The sequence below is a fragment of the Podarcis cretensis genome (genome assembly GCF_951804945.1).
Source record: "Podarcis cretensis genome assembly, chromosome: 6".
Classification (NCBI taxonomy): domain Eukaryota; kingdom Metazoa; phylum Chordata; class Lepidosauria; order Squamata; family Lacertidae; genus Podarcis; species Podarcis cretensis.
In genome coordinates, this window is record NC_137175.1 from 52,771,289 (window position 1) to 52,796,406 (window position 25,118).

A 25,118-nucleotide genomic window follows, 5' to 3' on the forward strand; every position below is an offset into this window, starting at 1 on the left:
ATTCTTCTTACAGCCTCTTGGCCGCAGAATTGTTATTCTCAAGTGGCACTTGCTTGAAGAACAGGCCTGCGTGATGCAAAAGGTGCTGCGCTTCTCACTTAATAGCTAGACTAAGTGTAAGTCTGCCTTGGTCTTCAACTGGTGGGTCAAGATTCCCTATCAAGTCATGGGCTGATCTAAGGTGGGTTGCAACAGCAGTGCTACCACCATTTAAGTATATGGTGAAAAATAAAGAAAGAAATTTCCCTTAAATATATGTTTAGGTTAAAAGTGGGTACTGGGTCTGAAAAGGATGAAGAGCAGTGGTCTAGAAACACCATTCTCTGACATAGAAGTCCTTCCTCCTCAATCCCTGGTTTGCTGGGATTCTCTATAGTTATTTAGTGGCAAGAGAAATGGGTCCCACTCACATGTTTCTGGAAATAATCTTGGCATTGAAAAAGACCTGCAAATTGGCCCTGGAACGATCCAAGATGCCAAAAATTGTGCAAAGAAAATAGGCAAATTTACTTAAATTTCACATTTTATGTAGGCTTGCACATTTTGGATTTTAATATTCAAAATGGGATCCCCCCCCCCCCCCGCCACTAACAGTTGACTAAAATAAATGTTTGGGTGCAAGTTTTGAGACACAAGGATTATTTGTTGAAGATGCAGTGCGTAATGTTTGGTGGGTGCTAAATGCTTGGGTTTAAGAAATGTTAGGATTTAATTAGAACTGGTATGTTAGGACTGGTAATAGCCAGACTTGTGTGTATTTAAATTGTGGGTTAGCCACTGTTAATCCCCTGGAATTAGCATATGGAATTAGCATATGTGAAGGGTTAATTAACGTAGGCACACTTCCTGGGTTGTGTAATATGCACGAAAGCAACAAGTGTTAATGAAGTCAGGCTTCTTTGTGAGGTGATGGGCGGTGGGATAAGCAATTAGAGAGATCAGAGGATTAGGTATTAACACAACACAGGATCAAAGGAAATAGGTGTGAGAATACAAATGTGTGGTCTCTTTCTGAGGAGAGTAAAAAAGGAAAGCTGATAAGCTATGGTGTTATTTCCTGGGTTGTGTCCTGCAGTGCAAGAGAGGCTGCAGAGAAAAGGATGGGGCTCTGCTTACCAATGTTGTTACTATGGAATGAGCTGGCAGCTATTGGGATGCTACAGCTGTGAGCCCTACCATTGACAGCTCCAGGTTGTATATATGTGTAAATAAACCATCTATCATAAAGACACTACAGCCTTTGTTGAACCTCATTCCCAAAGGAAACACTAACCCTTGATAAGCATGCCTGAAACCCCGGGAATCTTGCGCAGCAGATTGGAGTGACGTGTAACAGTGCATTGAAGTTTAAAAAGAAGAGAGGGAAGGGATGGCAGGGAATTCTGATGCTGCATTATTGTTTCTGGTGGTCTGCCCAACCACTAACGTCCTCTGAGGAGGAAGAGTTTGATGAAGCTGTTTCCAGATATCTCACAGTGGATAGATTCTTTACTAAATTTTCTCTGTACTTTAAGCCAGAAAAGGCACTATGTACCTAGATTCCTCCATCAGTGTTCCTGAATCCCTAGTAACAGCTTTGCCATGTACTTCTGTGATGACCTTGGGGAAATCACATAATACCTCAGGGCTTCATCTCTAAAAGTGATAGACGATAAAAGATTAATAATTAAATCTGCTCATTGTGGCTGTAGGGGAGAGGGAGAGACCAGAGAACTGTCCATGTATATTTGAAATATGTCAGCACTTAGGGCTGGTATTCATGTGGGAGAAAGACTGGGAAAAAGATTGGGTAGTTGTAATTAAGTTTGGAAACATATCCACTAAGGCTGTGATCCTAAGTATACTTTATTGGAAGTGAGCATTATTGAAATCAATTAGTCTTACTTCCAAGCACATGGATTTAAGAACAGAATTCTTTCCTTCCTGTCAACCAACAAACCAAATGGATTTCCACATATTCCACATATTTCCACAATATATTCCACATATTGAAAATTCACAGGAGACGTGGAAGACACTCTGGTGCTGGTTTTTAAAAACTAGTTCGAACATAACCATATAGAGTGTGTGACGGATGATCTGTGTGCTCTAGGCTGAAATGAGGTTTAGTTCTGACTTCTGTGTCCAAAGTTGAGTGGAAAATAGTATCAAGAAACACCTTTCTTGAGATTCAAGGAGGATGTCATAGCTCAGTAGTAGAACACATGTTTTGCATGTAAAATGCCCCAGGTTCAGTCTCTGGCAGGGATGGCAATGAACCACTGGCAGTCAGACTGTAGACAATGGGCTTACCCTAACTTCCTCTTCTATCACTGTCTTTCCCCCGGGGGAGGGGGCACTTATTAGTGTTCTAACAGAGCAAACAACAAGGGGGGGGGCAAACAAAAATGCCCAGGCACCAGTGGCGGAGTGTAAACCAGCGCTACCTGGGATGGGTGCGTGGGGCGTGCCCCCCAGGGGGGCGGTGCACAGAGGATGGCCTCCCATGTGCCAGTGTCCAGGGGATAAGAAGGACACGGAAGCTGCCACCTACTCTCCTCCTACTCTTCGCCGCTGGATCAGGCCTGACCCAGGGGCAGAGCTGTGGCCAGGCACAAGCACAGCAGCCAAGGCGCAGCTCCTTCTCACATGGAGCCAGGCTCTAATGAAGGATCCTACAGTGGGGGTGCCCATTTGCACCCAGGCCCCCCCCCCCCCGTGCTACTCCTATGCCAGGCACAGAACTTTGAAGTGCAGACCTATGCTTGGGAAAATCGGGGCAAATATGTGTGCAAAAGCCCAGAGAGCAAAGTTATTGGGATTCTTTGCATGGCAACATACTAGCATGGTCAAGTCTTTGCCTTCCCCAGCTTTCATTGAGGCATAGAGAACCGTGCACTGTTCTCTGGTGTAACTCAAACAGTGGTTCAAATTGCCAGAAGCTGAAGTTGGCTTTCCTCCTTAAGTGCTGCTGTGGCTTCCTGAAGACAAACAGACAAAGGAGCCAGTGGGAGTATGTGAGTTTACTGGGCATTGGGAAAGTGTCAGAGAATAAAAGATGCTGGTGGTGTTCGCGTCTTGAGATGCTGAGACCACTAGTGCTGTTACAAAGCACAGCAAAAGCTGGTATCACTCATTGCATTCGGGTTACAGTTCCCAAGTGATAACAGCTATTAGCAACACTTTGACTGCTTCCCCACCATGCAGGGGAGGGCAGGAGACAGAAAACATGTCAAGCCATCACCTCCATGTTAAGTGATAAGTACCTATTTAGATGGCAGAGTTAAAGTCCAACGCATCAGGCAGGAAACACTTTGCGCAGGAGAAAAGGGAAAGGCCAGAGCGAGATGTAAAAAGCAGGGTTAGGGTATTTGTTGTGCTGACAGCAGCTGTGATTGATTGTTTAAGAGAAATAAACTGCCTGTGTTTTCGGGGCTATCAAAAAGCAGGAGCCCAGCACTTAATAGTCTCAAATGGGTGGCCTTGAAAGGAAACAAAGTGTCACTGCTGCCGGCTCACCGCTTCCCAGTGCTGACATCTGACCTGTCTCTGAGACAGGGAGGGGATAGTTTTAGGAGAGGCAGCAATGAGCGTATGTTACAATCTTGATGTGTTTTCTTGGCTGTGGGCTGCTCCCAAATCATAGGTGTCCCTTGCCTTGTGCTTGCTTCCACCCATGTCCCTGGGGTCAGCATGGCACACTCACATGTTTATGTAAGCACATACATGTATGCATCTGACATGCATGGGCACCTCTTACACACATACACACAGAGTGACTAGTCATTCACCTAGCCCAGGCATGGCCAGGCTTGCAGAGACTGGTTCATTTTTTTACCAGCACTTTGAGCTCCTGCAACCAGTACCAGAGGCAAAAGGATGGCTCCAGGGAAGAAACCAGTTACCTATCTCCACTGCCCCACACCTCCCCTGGCCACTTTAGTCTTGCATATCCAAGTACAAATATCTGAACTCTGCAGTAACTCTGGAACCCTAGCACCTCAGTTTAAGGTTTCTGCTATTGCTGATGTTAAATAACTGAGAGGCAGAACCTCCTGCTGATGTACTATGTGATCTGGCTATCTACCAGTAGATTCTGATATACCTTCTAACATGCAGATGATAAAACAATTTCAAAACACTCACACCTGCATGAGTTTTTCTTGCCTGTGCGCATGAACACATAGGCGCTCTCGCAATCATTCAGAGATATATTCAAGAGCACCAAGATCTATCCTGTATGTGGACCTATACCTCATTTACACTACCCAAGTTTTTGGGATGGGTGAGTAGAGGTAAGGAGGGATTTTCTTGCTCTCTTTTCTCCCACAACAGGTACCAGTGGCAGAGTAGATAAAGGGAAGAGGAACTGGTAAGCAGCCATTGTCATTGTCCTCTTCTTTCTTCATTTGAAAGAGTCTCAACCCCACCTCTCCCTTCCTCTTTTACCTGTGGCTCCCAAAGTGGCCCATTCCTATATCTTTTTCCTTGCTGAAGAGGTGCTGTAACCTCTTGAAAGAGAGCACAGATATCCCTGTTTGCAATGAGGATGTCTCATGCTGTCCCCTTCCGTTCAAGCTTAGTGACTTATTGACTCCCTCCCCATTTCCAACTCCCCTGCAAGAGGGGCCTCCCCACCCCCATCAACAAGCATTTTGAAGCAGGTTGCGTTCGCTCGAGAGTGACATTTTCACAATCACAGTTGCAACATCCTATAAGGGCTTATTGGTTTCAGTAACCTGATAGCAGTTTATCCAGTGTTATTGTCAAACAAATTATTACAGAACATCTAGTCAAACAAATTACTTATGGCCTGCAGAGAAAGAAACCTTGGAGGTAACTGTTTCTCTGCCTTTCTAACTGCTTGAGGTGGTTACTTTGTTAACAGGAGTATTTACTCTGACTTTTCTGGGTAGGAGCACCACACACCACAAAACCAAAAGACTCAGGGCTCATCCCCACTTCCTCTTGTCCTGCTGCTTTCTCCTGGGGAAAACCAATCTTTAGTACTCAATTGGAGCAAATGGCTTTAAAGAGAGGGGTTTTGCAAGGAAAGCTCTGGAGCAAAAAAAGAGCACTCAGACATAAGCTCTGAGTTCTGTGTAATAACTTTGGACTGTGTGTGCACATTGCTGCTTGCTTCAGCTCTAGTGTGCTCCCACTACTGGTGTTTGAAGGGAAAGGATTGTGGCAAGGGGGAAACTGCTCAAACCCATGCCTAGAAAGTGTGGCTCAAGCAGAAAACTGTTCAGATCTGTGCTTTCCAGGCACAGGACAAGCGGAAGTGTGGATGAGCCCTGAAACGGCAAATAGTACAGTATCAAAAAATGCAGCATTAATGTCTGAAAGCCTGCATAAACACAAACAGCCAAGTTTTAACCTGATGTCTAAATAGCTTCTTACACTTTACAGTGTCAATTTATAGCACTTTTCCTGACTTTGTAAAGAGTTGTTCACTTTGATTGCCATTGATAATAATTTTTCCTCTTACAATCTCAGTCTGCACAGAATTGTATGGGGGGCAGGCATTTTTACATAGGGGCAGGCATTTTTCTCTCTGTACAATTCACTCTGAGTGCAGCATCAAGCTATGTTGCTCTCAGGGGGACTTGCTGTATTGTATTCAAAGTATGCAGTGGCGAAAAGGAAGGAGCCCCATGCACTACTAGCTGCTCCAGAGTGTGAGCAGCTACATTACCCAGGGCTTTTTAAAGGGCAAGGGGAAAAAATACCATACAGAAATGGTGCTGTAGTCATTGGGAGCCTCTTAAAAGGATCTACAGAATCTAGTGGATTCATGATCCGATCCTGGTTATGATCCATCCAGATCAAATGAGGTGAGTCTGCTTTGGAATAAAACTTCTGCAGATTCCTTCCCCATCATATATGACAAAAAGAGTACACTAGTTTAGGATTGACTAAAGCTGCTGTTTAAGGATACGTTAGCCTTGTGCGAAGGGATACTCTTGATTGAGAAGCCACAACTTTCCTTGACAACCCAGTCCCAATTTTTAATCACTTTTCCCTGCTGAACAAACTGCACCTTAATTTCTACTTTCAATCTGTCCGGTAGTGCTCTCTCCCTGTGCTTTCTGTCGCATATTATAACTGATATTTCTCTTTTAGCTTGTTCTTCAAAGGGGGATTTGTCAAGTTGGAAAGCATTAGAGCAGAAGCAGAGAAGAAAGACCCCGTTATTCCTATGAGCTAAGTAGGTTGTTGCTTGGAAGCTGGCAGGGGAGGGAAGCGAGGGTGAGAGCAAGCCTTGGACAAGATTGATGGCCTCGTTGCCATTAAGAAAAAAATTAGCCGGTGGCGGCTATCATATTAAAGGGTGAAGAAGCCGTGAATTATTTTCTTAAAGATCTTATCGCTTACAATGATAATTTTACCTTCCAAAAGGCCACTTTTAATGAGGCGAGCCAGGCAAAAAGTCATGATTTAATGCCAGATTTTTTTTCCCAAACACATTTTACTGCTTTTTTGTCCATGTTTAAAAAGCACCGGTGACCTTTTTTTATTTAGCGTGCCCCAGGTGTAATGCTGAGGCTGATCCTCTTAGGGTTTATAACCTCAACAGAGAGTGCCTTTACCCAACGGAGGGATGATTTAAAGGAGGGCTAGAAATATGAGGCCTCACTGGTACTCGCACAAGTCTCTTGCTCTGCCTTTCCAGAGTGAAATGGTGGCTTGCCTTGGAAATGGTATAGGGAAAGGAGCTCTCGCTGAGAAAGGTTTGGTCAGGTTGTTGGTTGCTATTACAGATTAGTGCTTGGGAAGGAGGGGAAGGCTGGACTTCAGAGTGCTAGTCCTGCACAATTAGCACTATTACCAATACATCTGCATCCTCCATACTAGATTGCAGAGTAGGGTAATATAACCAAAAAGCTCCATTGCTATGTAGAAGACGAGCCAAGAGAAATCTAGGGTGAAATTCAACATCTTGCTATTGCAAACATTCTGTCTCCACAAGTATATCAGCTGGCCAGAGAGAACAATCCCCTCTCCCCATATGCTATTCTGGGTTCTTCTTACCCTCCCCCCAGCCAATTTCACAGTGGGAATAGTGGGAGGAAAGCCCTGTTGCAAAGGCCTTCAACTGATGGGGTTTGTTAGGTAAATCCTGCCCCCCGATAAAAAACACCTTCATGATTATAGTGTCAATAGTTGTATAGTGTATACTTGTCCTGTACCATTGGGTTAATTGATTTGGAGGGTTGAGGATTTGATGAAATTCTCCAACACTTTTGTTTATTTAGAAACTCAGGGATGGGGAACCTGTAGTCCTCTAGATGTTTTTGGACTCACAGCTGGAAATTCCCCTAGCCCAGCTCTTGTAAAGCAACCAGTTTCAAAAACTTCCACTAGAGGGTACAGTTTCTATTTCTATTAGTGAGTAATGTCCTCTTTTAAACACAGTTCACACAATCCAAAGTTAGTTTCAGTTTTCAGTTACTTTTTACTCCTTTTTAAAAGCAGCCGGAAACAGTAGAAACAATGTATTTCTCTTATTTAGCTAGCTGTCAATGAACGTTCTAAACACTGTCAATGAACATTCCAAAAGACGTCAGTCCTGCTAGCAGCCCGTTTCCAGGGTCAGAGCGGTGGTATTTTAGCTCTCTTCGCTCTCTCCTGAGGCATACTCAGTCCACAACTCCCCCCCTCTTCTCCTGCCTCCAAGGGGGGGTTTAGTGTTCTTTACCGATGGAAATTTAATCTTTTACAAAGGGCTTTCCAAGACCTCAGCTTGCTTCAGTCTATTTACAAAAGGGGAAGGCGGACTTCCTGTGTTGAGCCTCCCCGTTACGATACCAAATTAGACGTTTAAAAATCCAATTCTCCCGCTTCAGCTCTACTCACGGGTAATTACTTTGAAGTCAAATTGTCCACAAGAAAAAGTCAGCGCTCTCCGGCAACAGCTATGCGACTTCGCTCCGTGGAAGAAGCAGACCATTCGAAGCACCGTGCCGCTCACCCCACGTCGCTCCGGACCCCCGAAACCGGGTTTCCCTGCCAGTAGGGGAGGTGCAAAGGGTGCCCACCGAATCCCACGCTCACAGGCTTCTCCCGCCTGTGATTTTTAGCGGGTCTCCGCCTTTGCCGTGGTGGCCAGACCCAGATTCCCACGAGGCAAATTCCTCCCGATCAGAGGAATTCCACCATTACCGGAGGCACCAACCCAGGAAAGGCTCAACATCAGGCCTCCCTGCTACTTCTGCTTCTGCTTCTGCACCAGTACACTCAAAACCAAGAGGAATGACGACAGAAGAGGCCTTAGCGGTTGCATTAAATAAGATAAATGATTCACTGGAACAGCTTAACAAGAAAACAGACGCGATAAATGTGAAAGTGGATGCTGCAACTACTAAAATTGACTTAATTACAGAAAGTATAAATAATCTGGGACAAAAGGTGAATACCAATACAGAAACCATCCAGAAATTGACACAGGAATCTACTTTAATATGGCAGACTGCGGAAGAAGCCAGGGAGAAAGCCGTTGCTGCTGAATGCAAAGTAACACAACTCGAGAGAGAGAGAGAGTCCCAGCCCTACAGAGGCAACTTGATGAACATAAGTTGACGCTTGCTATGATTGAACTTAAAGAAAAATAGACTAATTTGCGGATCAGAGCCCTACCTGAATTGGAGAAGAAAAGCTTGATAGATTTTCTCACACAGGAATTTGCTGACTTTTGGGACTTGGACTTGGGCCAAGAAGAGTTTAGAATTGTGAGGGCCTTCGGACTTGGAAGAGGAGGGGAAAAAGAGAAGAATAGATTAAGAGACTGCTTGATCACTCTTCGAACTAAAGAAGAGAGAGATAGAATCTTGGGTTGGCATTACCAGAAGAACCTAGAAGTACAACAGTCAAGAGTGGAAATTTTTAAAGACATCCCGAAATATCTTTTGGATTTTAGGCCTAACTACGGAGATATTGTTGCCCTGCTGAGAAGGAATAAAATCATCTTTAGGTGGGAGTTTCCCCAAGGTCTGTCCTTCAGTTTCAAAGGAAGGAAAATAAAAATAAGATCAGTAGAAGATAAAGTAAAGTTTTTGAATAAATACGAAGAAGATCTGCAGAAGGGACTTGGAAAAGAGCCAAGAGCATCAGATAGAAGATCACCAGGATGAAGTTGATGGATTGTATGGAACTGGCGGAAATGACCGGCAGAATCCGAGACCAGGGAGAAGAGTCGGTGGAAGAAGACTGGAAAAAGTTTAAAGATTTTTTACGGAAATACTGTAAAATTAATGAATGTTAGAAAAATGTTGGAATGAAGTTATATGGCTTTAGTAGAAATGTTATAAGGAATTAAGTATAAATAGATTAATAGAGTATTAAAGGAAAAGAAGGTTAGAATGTGTTAAGATAATTATAGGATAGAAAACAGAGGAAGATGGAAAGGAATTGCTGAAACAATTAATAGAGGTGGAATACGAAAAGGGAGGTGTAAGGAGGTCGCTGAAATAAGTGAATGAAAGATAAGATACTGAAATTGGTTGATGTGTTTTAAATTGTTTTTGTTTTGTTTTGTTTTGTTAGTTTAATGTGTTAGTGTTATGTAGTGTTTTTGTTTTGTATTGTATTGTTCTTCTTTTTTGTAGTGTTTAAATTGTTGGAAAAGTAATAAATATTATTTTCAAAAAAATATATATAGATGTTTTTGGACTCCAGCTCCCAATAGCCCCAGCCAGCATGGCTAATGGTCAGGGATAATAGCTGTTTTAGTCTAGGAAAACCAGGAAGGCCTCAGGTTCATACTCTGCCCTCAGTTAGGTAGACTAAGTACAGATTATCTCCTGTTTTGGCCCATTGTCTGCATGAAGAAAGAGGTTTTCTGAGGAGAGCATGAGCTGGGACCTAATTTTTCAAAGTAGATGTGCATCCATACCTTCTCCTTCAGGATTTTCTTTTCAAACAAAAATACAGGAAAACAGACTCCATGCAGGAATAAGGGAACCCAGAGTCCATTGGCCACATTAGAATGGGCCCAGTTAACATTTCGATCACAATCCACAGGTTGAAGAACACTGCTCATTAGTCAATAGGTTATGTGACCTCAAATTGATATTCTTTTAATTCAGAAAGGTGCAAATTGTAAGCACTAAAACAATGGACATTTTGTATTTTCTGGTGGCAGACAATGCGCCACAAATAAAGACTTAATCTTCCTCTCCCTCAATCTATCATCCACCCATCCATCCCTTCTTCTTGTTTCCTCTTCACCCTCAAATCCATTTTTACCTGCTATCAAAAAGATGGTTGTGGTGTCATTGGGGTGACCCACCTTTGATCAAATCTGAGTCCAGCTTTGAGCACAATCTACCAGCCAACAACCAAACACTAATGCTGGTAGGAAGGAGGAAGATGGGCATTTAAAGCTGACAAGATTTCTAATTCTAAACCTTCTGCTCCCATTCCTCCCCCTCCATCCCATCTATGTGCCTGATAATTCTCCTGACGCAGCCTAAATGGAGAAGCAGTTGCCATTCCACCTTGGTGAAATGAGAAACACAAATGAAGTGCAGTTTGGTGCTAGAGCAGGGGCTTGACTCACTGATACAGTGTTTAACATGCTGCCGAGGTATTTAGAATAGAACCGCTTGCTACCATTTTAAGAAGACAGTTTATTCATCTAAACGGCAAGCGTATGTAGAAGAGGGTCTGAGATTGACGTCTTTGGGATTAGTTTAGCCCTGCATTTTTTCTGGAGGTCGTTGTCATGGTGCTCAGGAGGTTTGTCGAATAAATGGGGCCAGCGTTCTTCTTGGGACCACATGCTAAAAACTAATACATAACGTTTAATTTACTGTCTCCGTAGCTAGCCCAGCCATTTTTCAGATAATAATATTGGATTAGAGCGACTTGCAAGGGTGGATGGGAGTGGGCAGGCAGGCATGTGGGGGCTGATGAGGAGCAATGAGAGTCGTTGTTGAGGTTCCTTGAAGCAGAGTCGATGGCTTGTGCACTTTTATTTCTTCACAGAAGCAAATTGAAAAGGGAAGTATCTTTAACTCCTGCGATCAGGTTGTTACATGCAATCTGAGAAAGAAGGCAAGGGTTTACATTGCAACCAGAGCCCTCCCTGATGTCAAAATGTTGTATCTAGCCTATTATGATATGGGGAGAAGGATCCCATCCTTTAGCTTCAAATTTTATTTTGCTATCTTGGCCCTTTCTGATACAAAGATGGTCACATTTTTGCAAGGTGGGTACTTCTCTGAAAATTGTTTCTTGCTGCAGTTAGAAGACCAGGGTATTTGTTCCTCAAATGGTTGGTTTGTGTAGGATTTTATAAACATTGTTTTATTTGCCTATTTATTTAATAAACTTACACCCCTCTTTTTCAAATAAATTATAATAAACTACATGATCACAAAACACAGTAACAGTTTTCACCCCCTCCAAAGTGACCACTCCATTATCTCAAAAGACAGGGGCTTTCAGCTGTCACAAATTTAGGTTTAAAGTGTCTGTGTATGTGACTAATCTGAGCTGAAGTTGAATCAGTCAAGATTATAAATCCAAACCCAACTATAAGGCTGTGGTAAGTTTAATGAGGAGCTGTTGGTTAGTTTTTGCACATTACACACCAGCCCAGAGAAATTAATGTAATTGGGTTGGCAAATTTCCTAGAAAATAGGCTAATAGCCATTGACATGCAAATATATGCACATTTTAAGTTGTTCACTACTTAGCTGAGCTTATTTTACAGAGCTCAGATGGTTTGGAGTGGGTGGGCACCTTGCCTCGGGTCACCACTGGGGATGGGGGATAATCCAGTGGCAACAGAGAAGTGGGTGATATGAGGCTAGGCTGGTTCAGAAAGGCTTTGCTTTTTTAAAAAAATAGTGGCCTGAATAGAGTTACTTAGAGAGTTATCAGCTGGATTAATGGGAAAGAGAAGAAGACTATTTCAAGTATAACAAGCAGCATGGTAATTACACAAAAATGGAAGTCACATGAGACAACCTGTTTGCTTGTTTGTTTGTGGGACAATTCTTTGCTCCCCTAAAGGGCAGCTGAGGAACTATAAGATTGGTAGAAGGGCCACAATGCTAACAGAGAGGGAGTCCAGCTGCCCAACTGACCACCAGTGAGTCAGAAAGCTCCACCAATAACACTGTCCCACTGACAGTGTTTTGTGAATGATGAAGACCAAAGCAGGACGTGATCAAAGGTAGCAGGGGAGGGTGTAGATACACAGGATACTAAGATCCATCATTATCTTGACATATCCCCCTCCCAAGAAAGAAAGAAAGAAAGAAAGAAAGAAAGAAAGAAAGAAAGAAAGAGTTCCTGAAACGTCCTGGAACTAAAATTGTGGTTAATGAGGGGGGAAGAAGAGTGAAAAAAGAAAAAGCTATCTCCTGTTGCTGAGCATGTGAGCTTTACCTGCTCACCTGCTGTTTGTCAGTGACCACTGATTTTTTTTTGGGGGGGGGGCTGCACTCCACCTGAAAATGAGAACATTTGCACAAATGACAAAGCATATGCAAATCTATGCAAATGGGTGGAGAGTCAAATCAACATATAGTGAGCCCAGAAAATCATGTTAGCATCCTGTTCTCAGTAAATGAACCTCCTTAAAATATTGTCAAAGCACTCTATCATTTCCCATAAATCTTTTTTGTGCATGGAATTTATACCTCTGCCATTACTCTGAAGTTTGCACAGTACTGATAACCTTCACAGTTTCAAGTAAACTGCTGACCATTTTGCCTGCATAGCTTGCGGTAAAAGAAAGGAAATTCTGTGTTATTTGGGATATTTCTGAGATTAACAGTATAGGAAATCCTGTACTGTAACAGTATAGGAAATCCTATACTGTAATTAGAAAAAGGTTTAATAATATACTAATATTTGTAATTACTGAATGGATCTGTACAGTTGAATAGTGTTTGGCACCAAATGCTTCTCCCCACTGATTCTGCATTACTGCTTTTATGTCTTTTTGTTTGAGTACATTTTCTGAGAGATTTTCTTGCACATTAAAAGTTAGGAGGCGCAACTGAGGTGCTTTTGCTTGTATCCCTGTTTAAACCCTCAGATAGTATTTCAATGGCTAAGAAAATGTAAATAAAAAAGTTTTCTTTAACAAAAGCAATATTTAGCATGGGCTTCTTAGGGAGCCTCATATGTGGTCATTTGACCAAGGCACTGCTCACCTTTATCCTATGCATTTTTGGTGGCATCTTTCTTGTCCAGGTGCAGAGATAGTATTGCACATTCTTTTATAATCCCAGATGATGTATACTTTACCTGTATGTATAATTATGTAGTTTCCCAATGTGTATGCCAGTGATACTGGAGTGGAGATGATGGGGGAACATTATTTCATACAGTGCCTTTCACTTAACCCAAAAATTCCAAGTTGTTGTCTTTACTTTTTCCAAATCATCTCTCTTTCCCTAATGGGCGGTAGTTCCTGCAAGATGTAGTTGTGTACTGGTGTTTTTATGTCAGTACTGCCAGTGTTGTTCTTCAGTGATGTATTTCCATGTGAGAGATACAAAGCTAAATAATACAGCTACCTCTGCCACTAACACAAACATAGGAGCACAATGGAGGACAGAGGAGGGGCAATGTTCATGCATCCATTCCTAAACATAGGCACTGTATGCAAGCCACCACACATGAGGCCCAGAAATGATATTCTTGTTTGTCCCATACTGGGTGACAGGTTTGGCATGAGGTGAATATTTAGCTCTCTGAATGACTTCCTGCATCATTCTCAAAAGCCATCTCAAGAGTTATCACACCACATGTCCATCTAACTTAGAAGATGTCCCTCTCTATAGCTGGTTGTTGGTGATCATGTTTTCTTAATTAGCATTTTTTGCTATTACATATCACACATCCTACGCTTCCTCTTGAGAACAAGGAACACTTTGCATTGTTAACTGCTTCTCCCTTTCCCCACTTCTTCCACAGTCAATTTTGTTGTCAGCCTCAATCAAGCGAGAAGGAGACTCTCCAACAGCATCACCTCACTCCTCAGATGATATCCATCACTCAGACAGATACCAGGTGAGAGAGCAACCAGGAGGACTCAGCTGATGACTGGAAACCAGGAGTTACTAAGTTCCACTACTAGTTCTTTCAGTGCTGCCATTCAAGTCCTTAACTTTTTAGCCTTTTATGTTTTTCAGGGATTATAATACCCCACTTATTTAATGCATATGTCCTTGCATCTGGGAAATCTTGCGAAAAAAAGTACTATGGTATACAAATGTTAAATAATACCCTTAACAGGTTTGCACCCAGTATAGCTTTCTGGTTCCTAATGCTTCTTGGTGCATCATGGCATAAAATACAGTTGTTAAGTTAATAATACAGTTACAGTTGTTTATTATTATTATTATTATTATTATTATTATTCCCCACCCATCTCTATTTATACCCCACCCACTCTGGGTGGCTTACAGCATATCTAAAAACATAAAATCTCCCAGTACAGGGCTGCCTTCAGATGTCTTCTAAAAGTTGTCTTCTAAAAGTTATCTCCTTGACATCTGAAGGGAGGGCATTCCGCAGGGAGAGTGCCACTACTGAGAAGGCCCTCTGCCTGGTACCCTGTAACTATTATTGAATAACGTTAGTTTTAATATTTTGGGAATGAAAATAAATTCCCCGTCCGGAATATTGGGTCCAGCAAGCTTCCCAGTTCAGCTCCGTATCCCTGGAAGCTCTGAGCTGGCCTAGCAAAATAATGCAGCGGTCCTGATTCCATGTGAGAAAGGGATAAATCAAGTCCAAAAGACAGATCGGTTCTTATCTTTAGAAGCGTTTATTTACAAGCCATAAATCAGTCTCTCCATCGGAGTTTTCCTGCATTCTCCGTGCTTCCAAAAGCACACAGACACAGCCTGTCTGTTTAGCTGTGTCTCTCAGCGTCTCTCGGTAGAACTGAAAGTAACTCTCACAGACAAAGCCTGTGACGTAAAGCCCTGCTTCCGGCCCCTCCCAGATGCAGGGCACCACGGAGTTTTAACCCTGTCTGTTCCAAACTCCACAAATATTACTGTATTTTGTAAATGGATGGAAAATAGGACTAAGCATAATGCCCCAATTAGCCAGAAACAAGTCACCACCAGTGGGACTCCATTCTGTAAATCATGTAAATGGAATTTGCAGGTGTAAAAAGTGTTGTAGCCTTGTCAATTTTATTGGTCAGTAAGTTTTGTATAGTTTATTAAGGTGTGAACACAAAGGTTATCTGCTGTACTGCGTCCAAAGCCAATAGAAGGTCACTGTACAACTACAGTTCCTATTAGAGTCTGAAATATGCGCACGCACACATTATGGGGTGCTGCCCATCATCTCCATGGGTATATGGGCTGTACTACTAGTTGGAATGCAGCCAGTGCATAACTGTGCTAATGAATCAGTAGTGGTCTGAGGCTGGGATGAAGGTTTGTGTCTATTGTATGACTAATATATCTAGCATTATATGTCTTTTCTTAATTGTTAGTAGCTCCTGCCATAGTCATGGTTTATATAGTTCAGACTATGCCAGAGATATGAAGTGCTCACACTCTGTACTTTCTGCTAGTTCATGCTCTCAAAAATGAATCAACACTGTTCTGAATATTGTCAAATACAGATAAACATTGCTAATAGTATTCTTCTGTATGCAGTAAGTGATCCCAGTTTGCATTTGATGGCTTTACTTTTCACAACAGGCACTTCACAGAGACTCATAAATTCTTGATGGAGAGGCAAATGGGAATTATAGTTTGCTTTTATAGGGTAGAAGGCCGGAGGATGATCCTTTTTTGTATTTTTTACTGCTCTAGAATTTGCAGGCCAGAGTAGTACAAAGCAACTCCATGGTATAACTAGAATATGACTAGGGAAATACACAGGCATCAGAGATAAATCTCCTCTGGGAACTAATCCAATGGGCTTTATGCAAATAAAATAAAATAAAATTCTCCCCTTGATTCCAAGAGCTGCAAGCTGAGCTTTTCACGTGCTGGATGTGTGCCCTGATTATATATTTCTTTAAAACCGCAGTGCTGGTAATTTTGCATTGCTAGTTCTTTATGGCATTTATGATCTGCTAGGAAATATACTGTATATATTAGTGAGAGATTGGGAAGAAAACTTTTGCTTATGAGGTTGTTCTGAAGGAAATTTCACGAAGTTTGCACTGATAAGCTCTGTTGGTGGCTTAGCAAGGACAGAAACAGTTCACCATTTAGCCCATAGTGATCACATGGAAACTTAACCTGATGCACCTGCAATTACATGGGGGAGCTCTCTATGATAAAGCAAATATTTCCACATCCCTGCTACCAGTGATATGTAGAGAACATATATTTTATGTGGGTAAATGGTGCAGTCAGCTGCCATGAGGTTACAAAAGGTAGGTGCAGATTACCATTTACTATGTAATTGCCACTTGCAAACACTACAGCATGCATGTGTTTGCAGGTGGCAATTACATAGTAAATGGTAATCTGCACCTACCTTTTGTAAAGCATCAACAGAGCTATCCTGTCCAAGCTTTCTAAAATTCCTTACAGAATAACCACATGAACCACAGCCATACATCTAGAACTGTCAGAACTGGGCCATGGGTTGTGGTCTGCAGTTGGGAACATGGAGTCAGGACCCAAGGGAAGTGAGAAGGGTCAGAAAATAAAGACTGAATAGCAATTAGTACCAGAGGTGAAATCAGAAGACAAGTCTCAGGAACCTAGAGTAATAAGGAACAGCGGACAAAAAACCAACAGAGCCAGTAGGAGTCAGGACCATAGTAAAATCAGGATCAGAGGGTAAACCAGAAGGCAGAACTAGGATACCTCCACATGACCTGTTTATTGAACATTCATCCTTGTTTTATTCTAAGTTGCTGCTGGAAGAATTTTTTTATTTTGTTTCATCCTGGTTTGTTTGCACTGTTATATGGCTTCCCGTCAATCATTTCCAACACTTTCTAGTGCATTGCCTCATCACTTTCTGCACCACAAAAAGTCCTTTTTCTAAAGTGGGGTTGTTGTGCAAGAGCACCAGAATGCTTTAATCTACTTTAACTGTGCAAACCTAAATTAGCTGGTATGCAATTGAATCTTTCCCGCAAAATAGTAACAGTCTGGAATGGATCTTAGTAGAACAAGCAAAGTTCTACTGAGACAGGAAGCCCTCTTGTTTTCCTTCCTGCCTAGACTTGAATAGTCATTCTGGAAGGTACCTGCCCAAGAAGTTGTAGTGATTTTGCTTGCCACATGGGGTGATTAATGGTCAACAGTTCCTGAAATATGTATTTAGATCTAGTTGGATACAAATGTAATATGGTAAAGCAAGGGAAAATTCAGTAGGAACAGAATTAGGAAGTGAAGCATTATTATGAGAGCTAAAAGGTTGATCAGAAAACTAGGATCTAGTCCAAGTTATAATTTGGCAGCCAAAATTAGTTGCTAGCTCTCTCCTACTTGGCTGTTTGGTACCTATACTGCATTTTTCTGTGTTCTTATAGAAAAGGGGAGAAATGTTTTAAGTTAACAGTGTTGTCCCACATGCATTTGATTTAAACTAGAGTTATAGAAAGGCTACTACAAATATTGTTGTGGAATTATGGTATAAAGAAAAAGAACAGATTATGTTGCAATTGAAACTGTCCCCTCTGCATTTGCAGCTCAGGCCCAGAAGCCTTGAATTGTTTTCAGAGAGAGCAAGTGAAACTGACAGGAAGTTGTTGGTTTTTTTGAGTGATCATGTTGAGTGAAATAGCAACAGCAGGATGGTTGAGGAAAAGAGGTGAAAGGAAGCAGAAATGTAGGTAGGTAGGTAAATGAGAGGTTTGAAGTTGCTCTGGCTGCATTAATCTGACATCTCTTGAGTAACACAAGGAGAACAGTATTGCTTTTTGAAAATGGAATTTTTATACTGTGTCCTTTCTTCCCAGCTTTCTGCATAAGAATAGGATTAATGACATGACTGTTTCTTGACAAAAAGAAAGAACTGTTCCAGTTAAAGAGTATGTTAGCATTCTAACACAGAGAATCAATTTAGGTCAGGTCCTAGAAAATATTGGAGCACTCCTATCTGTCCTTGTAATAAATGTGAAATGAGGATGCTAAGCACTAGACAGAGTCAGGTTCCAATATTCCAGACCAGGGTTTGGATAGTAAGTAGAGTGGAGCTGCTTGGTAAAAGTGCAATTTGCCTGAAGAAAAATCCTTTAAAAATAGGATTTCACCCTCTCTCTAGGCAGTCAAACTGAGAGAAGGAGCCAATCTCATTCAGCCCAGGTACATTCTGCCTTTGGCAGAATCAGTAGGCTATAGCTCCTTCTGTAAATGTGCCGGCCCATGTTCCCTCCACCTTCCATAGATATTGCCAGCATGTACAGTACTAATCAGGCCATTAAAATATGCTTACGTTATCCAGTTTATTACAGAGATTCGTTTTTGCTTTGCACAAGTACACACAATGCCTTTGTTGGTTGCTGGCTGGTCTTTATATGGGCTGATCTTGTCTTCCAAAGATTCATAATACGCACATCCTTTGAAGATGTGCTTAAACAGTAGAGTGAAGGAATTCCCTATGGTACTCCCTAAACTCCAAGATACGTTACAGTATTTTGCACCCAGAAATATAAAGACTAGTATATTGTGATGTGCTGCATTCTTGCACGAGTCACTGAGGGATAGTCCATTGGCAACTCAAGTGCATCAGATAATGTGGATAAAGCTTCTAAAGAAGAGGCTCAGTGTACTAGAACGAAGCTGCCAGCCGAGACTTCACTTGAAACAATTGCCCTCCTCCTCTCTCCTCAAAACCTCAATAATATGTATTTTACTACTTGTTTTAGCTTACAAACTATTGTCTTAACATCTGTGAAATATAAAGCATTTCATTCATATATCAGTTTGTGACAGATGCAAGGCATTCACTGTTTCTTAAAATCAGTGCAGACTTAGCATACAGAGGTGCTAATTAGGAATATAAATAGGCAGCAGACAGTTGAGATTGCCCAAAATACTTGATTTTTCTCTTTCCCCCCCCTTCAAAATCATACTGTCTACTTCTGTGCATATTGACCTAAGATATCTTATCTGCAATTGACCCCAGTGAATTACAATGAATATGAATGGGAACAGACTACAATAAAAAATTAGTAATCTCTCATTTAAGATTGTACAGCTAGTGTCCCCACCTTGTAGGGGAGCTGTGCAAGAGATATCAAAATGAGTTAAAAAGTATAATAGCAGAGAGATCAGAAGGGTGCAGACCTGTCCCAAATTTTATCCCTTAAGTTAAGTATTTACTGAAAAGAAACATGGAAAAGCCCAGTATATTGAAATAATTCAAAAGCTTAGGAAAAAAGCATTTCGAGAGGCTTACGGTTTTTGAAGGTTTTTTTTTTTATATAGCAATTTAGGCCTCAGGATTGCAACACTGTCACACATGTTTGCCTTTAAACACTTGGATAGTCTTTGATGGCTTCAGCAGGATTGCTAATAGGATCAAAGTGAATCACTTCCCTTAAGTGTTTGCAGGATGTGGACCCTGGTTGGCAGGATAAAGGCCATTTTATAGATTTATCATTCTTGCAATCACTGACTGTGACTTTAGAGTCATAAAAGAATAAAATAATGACTGCTTTGTCCAATAACATGTTGTATTTGGTAAGGTTTTATCTTCATTTCATCCCTGTAGAGAACTTCAGCTCATCACTGCCTTTTGACAGGAAAAGGGAGGAATGCTTATGTTTCTAGGAGTCTACAAGACCTGCACACACCACTTTTTGTTAGCCTTTTTATTATACATGCACACAACAGATAAAACACTAAGTATTTCACATAGCTTAATAAAACACGAGACTTTCCACGCATGCCAAGAACAATTTACTGGATGTGATTCTTGCAACATACAGTGATACCTATAGCATTTCTTAGAAAAGAGGTGCCTCTCTGAATGGAGACATCAATTTATTAAGAGGGGTACCTTTATACAGTTGCAGCTTGTGTGCAAGTGTGCACTGCTGGGTTGTTGGTTTTCCTCTGCTTAGCCTCACAACTATTATTGCTGAGGGTTCTTAAGGTTCAAAGTTATGAAGCTGCTTATACCTGGAAAGTTACTTTATTGGTGCAGGGCACCCAAAAAGGCAGCTTGTCTTCTACAGAAAGTTGGTGTTTGTTCCTGCACTTTCTGTAATAGAAATAAGCCGTGCTTTTTTCTTAAAAAAATGTTTAGGCATACTCTTATTTTCCTACTCATACTGAAATACTGCTCCTCAATGAGGCCAAACTTAAGATTCACAAAATGTTTAGGGGTATGCGAACCCCTGCCTCCCCCCAGAAGAAAAGCACTGGATATAAGCTTGAACTTTCTGTTTACAAGGGAGAAAATATCGGGGTACTTCTGTCCCTAATTGCAAAGTTATCTTTCCAAATTTTGTTAGCTTGAGCGGCTAACTTGCCATTTTTCTGCTCATTTCTCGGCAAGTTAAATTTCTGCCTGGGGAGCAGATGCATCTTGTCTGTAGTTGTACAGGAATGCATGTACATGTATGAACACTTAAGACACAGGGAGGCAGCCTTGATGTGACGACAGGGGTGTTGCACGCATTTAGCAGTCTCCCTGTTTCCATCGCCGACTTGCCGGAGGATTTGCTTGCGTAAAAGAATGTACCTTCCGTGCTTCTCTTCAAAACACAGACGTCCACTAAGGGGGCAGATTTTGGGGGAGACGCCGAGCGACGGGAGAGGAAGTGCTGCTTTGTGCCGGGGACGTTTATAGCCCAGCGTGGGGATATGGGGAGTGAGCAGTTGCGTCTCGGGAATCCTGGTGTTGTTAGAGGAGGTGCTGAGGGAGATCGCATCAAGCCGAGTGGTATTTGCGGCGCGAAGAAGGAAGCGTGGTAGCAAAAGCAAAAGTCCCGAGTCCCAGACCGCTCTTTGCCGCCCCGTTGCCATGAGAACAGCTTCCTCCCCCTGAACTCTCACCCCGCGCAGGCCGCGGAGACGCCTGGTCACATGATCGGAGCTAACATGGCGGCGGCCGCTGTTATGGGGAGCTGATTGCAGGTGCCGGGGCCGTTGCCTGCATCCGCCCTCATCCCCGGCCATGCAGAGCGAGAGAAGGGAACCCGGTGGTCGAGAAGAGGTGCGAGCGGGGCGCGTCTGAGAGGCCGGAGCGTCTCTGGGGCCGGAGCCGCTAGGGCAGGAGATGGGGCTTGTTTACATCCGAACGGGGGTTGGGCCATCATCCCTGAGGTGGGAGGGGTCTGCTTATATCCATATCCATAAACTTGGAGGGTGCATTTTTTTTCATTTAAGGACGAGGCATACCCTCCTCCCATCTTCGGGGCCGTGCAGAACGGCTTTGTTTATCTAAGGATGACACGGGTCCCTGGAGGGGAAAGACCAGGAGGAGGTTGTTTATCTTTGGTATCTAGGAACTAAGAGCAATACAGGTATACTTGTTCATTTGTAAGGAGATTAATTTATAGCTAAGCCAAAGCTAGACAGCATTCTGCAGGCTGCTTTTCCCCATACAGTAGTCTTGTAGGCTGAGGAATTAGGGAGTGGGGAAGTGGTATGGAACCTTGCAAGCAGTTGGGATGAACGGGGCGCCTACATTTGGGGTGCTGTGGATATCTATATTTGGACAACAGCCAAGTCAGAGGAAATGTGGGTGTATTTGTGTTTGAAGAAGTTATCTGGGGAAGATTAAATTGTGGTATTGGTTTGAATTGGTAAATATTGGCAACACCCAAAAGGGAAGTTTGTCAGGTAGATGAGAGTGCTGTGGTGGATTTTTCTAATCTAATTCCCCCATACACTCCCTAAGACTGCTTCTCAGAATGGGGTAAATAACTGTGGTTTTCTCACCAGCAAGTTCCTAATGCTTTTTTGCTCCTGATCTTCTCTTAACAGACCTTCTTGCGAGTGAGGGCAAACAGACAGACCCGGCTGAATGGTGAGTGCAGCAGAAATCCTGTACCATTTTCCCCCTTGTTCCAAGATGAAGACTTTCATTATCTGGGCCTAACAAGTATAATGCTTCCTTTCTTTACAAGATTCCTGAACTAAATATGCCCCAAAGGGTTAAAGCTTCAAATCAATCATTTGTATTCCTAACACGTTTTGTTCCTCTCTGAACACTGTCTTAAGTTGCTGCCCCTGGGTTACATTTATGTAGGCCTCCCAATGACATTGCTTTTCAGGCAGCTTGCAAACATAAAATATAATGCGGTAAAACAACAATTGCAGGAAAATATTGTCAGCAAAGGTAAGAGAGAGAATCATTTACTCAGCATTATTAAAAACACACCATGTGGAAGCAGTAGATTACAGTTCAAAACTTTAAATAATCACAGATCTGAAAATACTTGGGAGAATATTTTTTTTAAAGTATTTTACTTGGCATTGAAATGGCCATAAAGAGGTGGCAAGCAGGCCTCTCTGAGGAGGGCATGCCACAATTGGGGTACCACCACTTCTTGTTAAATGGCCTGGTTGATATTGCAAAGGAGAAAATATCAATGCCAAGTAGAAGAATTATTTTACTGCTTGCCGTTTTAGAAATAATGATTTTCTTATGGGTGTAATGAGATTAGTCTTTTTCCCCAATGGCATTGTTTTCACTTGGTTACCTGCTATAATCTCCAGCTGTCAACAATACCTGCTTACAGCTAAAAAAATACATACAACTATAATTCCTGTTTGTTTCATTTATTACAGCTTTTTTTTAATTCCACCTTTCTTTCAACACCCTCCCCCAATGCTGTTTTGAAACAATGTGCAGGATAAAGGCCTGTAATATCTCACCTGGTTATATGGACCTGATACCTCAGTAATTTGCAACTTGGAGCTGAACCTAACTATTACTACTGTGTATATAACAGCAGATTCCATAATTTTTGGTCTTAGGATAGACCTGCCTTCAGAGAAGTAATTAATTCAAGATGTATTTTGTAATTTTTATCCAATAGTACGTAAAACACAGTGTATTGTCACTAAGCAGGAATAATTTTTCAAATATTTTATATAGTGACCCTTTATTTTAATTGATTCTACTTCCACTGCCAGTGAACAGAAAAACATGTACTTTTATCATCTTTAATTTGGTCAAGAGTAAAGATTATGAAAATTAATCCCTGAAAAATTAAGAGCAACTTTAAATTATCCTGACAGTGCAAGATTCAGAGCTGTAACATACTATGTTGGATAAAAGGAGAGAGCTCTTGAATTAATGAGGACTGTGCACTATGTAGTGAATACACGTGATCTGACTTTCACATACACAACTACAATATATTTCTGCTACTGAATAATTCTGGGATATGATTAATGAATACAATTGCAGTATTCTATTGATCATCTTGCAAACATTTCCTTAGGGCACTTGGAGCTATTACTGGAAATGATTATAGCAGAAATGCTAATTAAAGAACATGATCATTTTTGAAAGCAGACCTAGGTTTTGCCAAATATATTGTATGTTGGCTGTATTTGGACATAATGCTAAACCAGCATTCCCCAACTGGTTGCCTCCAAATGCTTTCAACTTCATTTCCCATCTTCCGCAACCACTGAGTACGCTGGCTGGGGTTAATGGGAGTTGGCATTCAAAGAATCTGGTGAGCATCAGATTGGAGAAGGCTGTGCTAAACCATGGTCTTGCATTATAAGAACAAACCTCAGTAAACCTTGGGCCAATATACCCAACCCTCCCCTCTGGCTTGGCTATAACAGGAAGATCATCACCAGTTTAACATGTTGTGTAAACCATTAGCTGTCATTAGTTTTAACTGTGGTTGGCTTAAATAAATTATCATCACAGACGTATAATATGAAGTTGTCTTGTTTCCACTAACTATAGTTTGACCTAGTTCAGAGGACACAGCAATCTGCATCTAAAACCAGCATTGAAAGTTTCCAAACTCTTCTGCATGGCTGTGGTAGTGATAGGGGCATGAGTCCTGGGCAACCTGTTGTTCGTTCTCACAATGCTAAAGTGTGGTTTATTATTGCATCTAAACCATTTCATTGTCTCTGTGTTAGATCATTGTGAGTGTTTGGTGTCCCAGCATAAACACATCACTTGCTCTTCTTCCTCATTATCTTTACCAACTGCTGTGTTGTGTTAGTTGTATATCTTATGGTATTTGAAGAACAGCTAAAGTTATAGGATAGTTGGGAGTCTAAAATCAGCAAGGAAAAGACTGGAGCTTGGGTCTTAAGTTCTACAGTGCTTTGATTTTGCTTTGATTTGTTAAGTCACATAACATACAAGATTCACATTCCTCTTTCAGTCCCCCACCCCACCTTTTCTATGTACCTGAACACCCTTACAGTTTCATTATTTGGAATACTGTTATTAGTCAAGCAGAACTAGCCCAGCCATAAGCTTAAGTAACAAGAATGATTATCTGCCTAGGATTAGCAATATATGAGTAGTTCAGAATCCTTCAGTTGGGGATTCCTTTACACTTGCTAAACAACTTAATCAACTCTTATTTTTGTTCATGCTTCCTTCAGGTTATTTTTAGTCTAGATTGGCACTTTCTGTAGACATAGGCAGTTCATTTATCTTTTTACTTTGGGGTTCCACTGAACTCTTGGGATAGAAATCTGTCATTGAGACTGTATTTTCCCACACCACTGTTTCCAAAGTCTCTCTCTCTTTGTAGTCTTTTACAAGGACTTGGTCAAGATGTCTTTGAAGATCCAGGTGTGGTAAAATTCTCTTTGCAGATCCTCCGCTTCTAGTAACTCATTTTTTTGGAAAATCAGTAACACTTCCAGCAACACAAAGTTTATTGTAAAGGGAATAGAAGTCAACTGATCTCTGCTGAGTGGAGGAAGTGAGTAGATTAGCTTGCTGTTCCTCTCTCTATACTTTATGTGAATGGGCTAATGTCTGTACCTTGGAGAGTGCTGTTGCAAACTCATTCCAATGGAGACACTATAGAACAGAGTATTGGATTAGATGGGCTTTTGGCCGGATCCAGGAAGACTGTTATTATGGTTTCAGCTGATGGTCTAAAGCTGATGGAAGGCACTCTGTGCCACTGAAGTCACCTGAGCCTCAAGGGACAGCAAAGGATCCAGAAGCACCACCAAGCTATGTATCCGCTCCTTGAGAGGGAGTATAACCCCATCAGGAGCAGGCAG

General features: G+C 41.8%; 1 protein-coding gene across 13 annotated transcripts in view; it reads left to right on the top strand.

The window, feature by feature from the left end:
• Positions 1–25,118, top strand: part of RNF220 (ring finger protein 220) — a 345,317-nt gene that overhangs the window by 239,268 nt on the left and 80,931 nt on the right. For 12 of the 13 annotated variants that reach the window (XR_013839873.1, XM_079980326.1, XM_079980329.1 and 9 more), the window contains 2 exons: positions 13,918–14,013; positions 21,876–21,918. Coding sequence is in view for 12 of the 13 variants with exons in the window: in XM_079980326.1 (XP_079836452.1) it covers positions 13,918–14,013; positions 21,876–21,918 (139 nt within the window). In the remaining variant the exon portion in view is untranslated. Of the gene's footprint in view, positions 1–13,917; positions 14,014–20,935; positions 21,103–21,875; positions 21,919–25,118 lie in introns of those variants that run through there. The other variant, XM_079980322.1, reaches the window with a different exon arrangement.